The 2,113-nt window shown below is 47.1% G+C and overlaps 1 protein-coding gene across 1 annotated transcript in view; it reads left to right on the forward strand.

The window, feature by feature from the left end:
• Window positions 1-1,634: 1,634 nt before the first annotated feature.
• The window catches only part of LOC116094902 (zinc finger protein 883-like), a 19,077-nt gene continuing 18,598 nt past the window's right edge, over window positions 1,635-2,113 (forward strand). Inside the window, exon 1 of the mRNA XM_031376290.1 lies at window positions 1,635-1,807. Coding sequence (XP_031232150.1) covers window positions 1,635-1,807 — 173 coding nt within the window. The remainder of the gene's footprint in view (window positions 1,808-2,113) is intronic.

Genomic DNA, 2,113 nt, shown 5'->3' on the forward strand with positions numbered 1-2,113 from the left:
TTGTGAAATCCTAGCCTCACTTGGGTAAATTCCGTAACTTGGAATGATTCCATGAACCTTATTGATAAGAAGATGCATAATGATACTAAATGCAAAAGTGTCAGCAGGTCTTGATTCCTCCTGTTTCCGAGACTCAGGCCATGTGATTTTTCTGTAGATCCCATCAAAAGGTGTATCTGTTTCTGTATGTTGAACTGAGTTGGTCTCTTCCTGCCATGGCTCACTTAACCTGGTTTCTATGGAATTATTAGTCTGACACCTAAGCTGTCAGGGCCTTTTTTAATTTCTCCCCAGACCTCCTCATTTCTGAGAACAAGACTACACTGGGAAGGTGGAAAGGTGAGGCATCATGGGAGCAGTGAGAGTAAAGATGAAACTGCTCACTCCCCTGGGGCTGCACCATCTGACACCCATCAGCTGACCAGGTGCACCCGATGGAGTCCAACTGAACCTCAACTGAGGAGCTGCCTCATCACCAACTACTAAGTTTTGGAGTGGTTTGTTACCCAGAGACAGAAAAGTAATGCACACTTACATGCATGATACCATAACTTAATGACATCTTAATCATAAGTTACCTAGAAAATGGTAGCTTCTATCTGTCTATGTATTAGTTTCCTTTCCCACTAATTAGAGCTGGATGATCTATTGCTAGATGGTGTTGATTAAACAGAACATTTGTAGACATGTGTGCATGTGGCTGGGTACTTAAGTGTACACTGCTTGTTGCCAATGGAAACCAGCTTCTGCAGGCTTACCATTAGGTCCCAGGCCAAACTAAAAAGGGGGGTGGTAGCTTTGCCTGTAATGTATTTACACCACAACCAAGGCTGTGGAGGGCTCAAGAGATAGGCTTCTCTCATCATGTGCTTACCTTTTAACACCTCCTGTTTGAAGCCCCCTGATCTGTTTTAGGTCACGGTTACTCCCATTCACTGGGACCTAAAAGAATATTGGCAGGAAACTGTATTTCTTCACTTCTGACATAAATGAGAGAGATTGTCAGGCACCTTGACTCCCCCTTCTTGAGGTCAGGAAAGTTATGGCTCTCAGAAGAGGATGGTGACAGACCTGAACTCAAACCTGCTAAAAACTCGAATTTTGATGATTTAGTACAGTACCAGAAATGTATTATGTGTGTGTGTGTGTGTGTATGTATGTATATATACACAATGTGTGTAACAAGAATTCTACATATGTTGATATGTTTGGATATACTGGGTTTTATTACAATCACTCCCTTCTTTTTTAATTTTAATATGAATAGTAGAAAATTTTAAATTAAGCAACACTTGAGTATGACTCCCACTTTCCATATTGAGTATTGCTGATTCAGCGTATTTTCTTTTCCCTTTTTAAAATTTAGAATTCAAGAACGGAGCTCAGGGGGGAAAATGGTCCCAAAGCTCTTCTCTATTGCAAATAATATACAGATATATGATCATAAATGGATCTGACCTTATATACAATATTAAATGCGAATGTTCCCTATTTAGAGTCAGCTGTACTACAGCTGTACTAAGAACTTGTCATTTCAGCCCATAGGGTAGTGCTGGGGCCTGATGGGGCGGGACCTGAACGTCATCCAATCAGCAGCAAGGTGGTGAGACCTTCCAATCAGACGTTTAGACAGGATGGAGGGGGCGGGCTATGTTTCTGAAGTCCAGGATCTTGGAATCCTCCTCAGGCTGGGTCTCTTCCGGTGTAGCCTGTCGCTGGGCCCTGTGGCATCCGTTTGCCCTGTGTCTGGCTGGAGCTGGGCCATCCACCGGGAGGACGCTGACGCCGCAGTAGTCAAGCTACAATGGTGAGTGTGCATGATGCCCTGAGACTGGCGGGAGGCTGTGTAGAGCCGGTGGGGATCGGCTGCGGCCAGTGGTCGACGTGGGAGGACGGAGGGCACTGCAGAAGCCTGCTGGTGAATGTGTGCCTGGTGTGGCGAGGCTGGAGGGGGGCTGTGTGGAGCCGAGGGGAGCCCGCGACAGCAGGGGGGCGATGGAGACCCCGCCTTCCTGCGGCCGGCCCTGGGATCGGCTAGTCCCAGGTCCCCCTTGGTGGGCCGTGTGTCACCGCACTGCCTGTGCTGGAGAGATCCCGGTACCCCGCCGCGCCC

Source organism: Mastomys coucha, unplaced genomic scaffold, assembly GCF_008632895.1.
Source record: "Mastomys coucha isolate ucsf_1 unplaced genomic scaffold, UCSF_Mcou_1 pScaffold17, whole genome shotgun sequence".
NCBI classification, from domain to species: domain Eukaryota; kingdom Metazoa; phylum Chordata; class Mammalia; order Rodentia; family Muridae; genus Mastomys; species Mastomys coucha.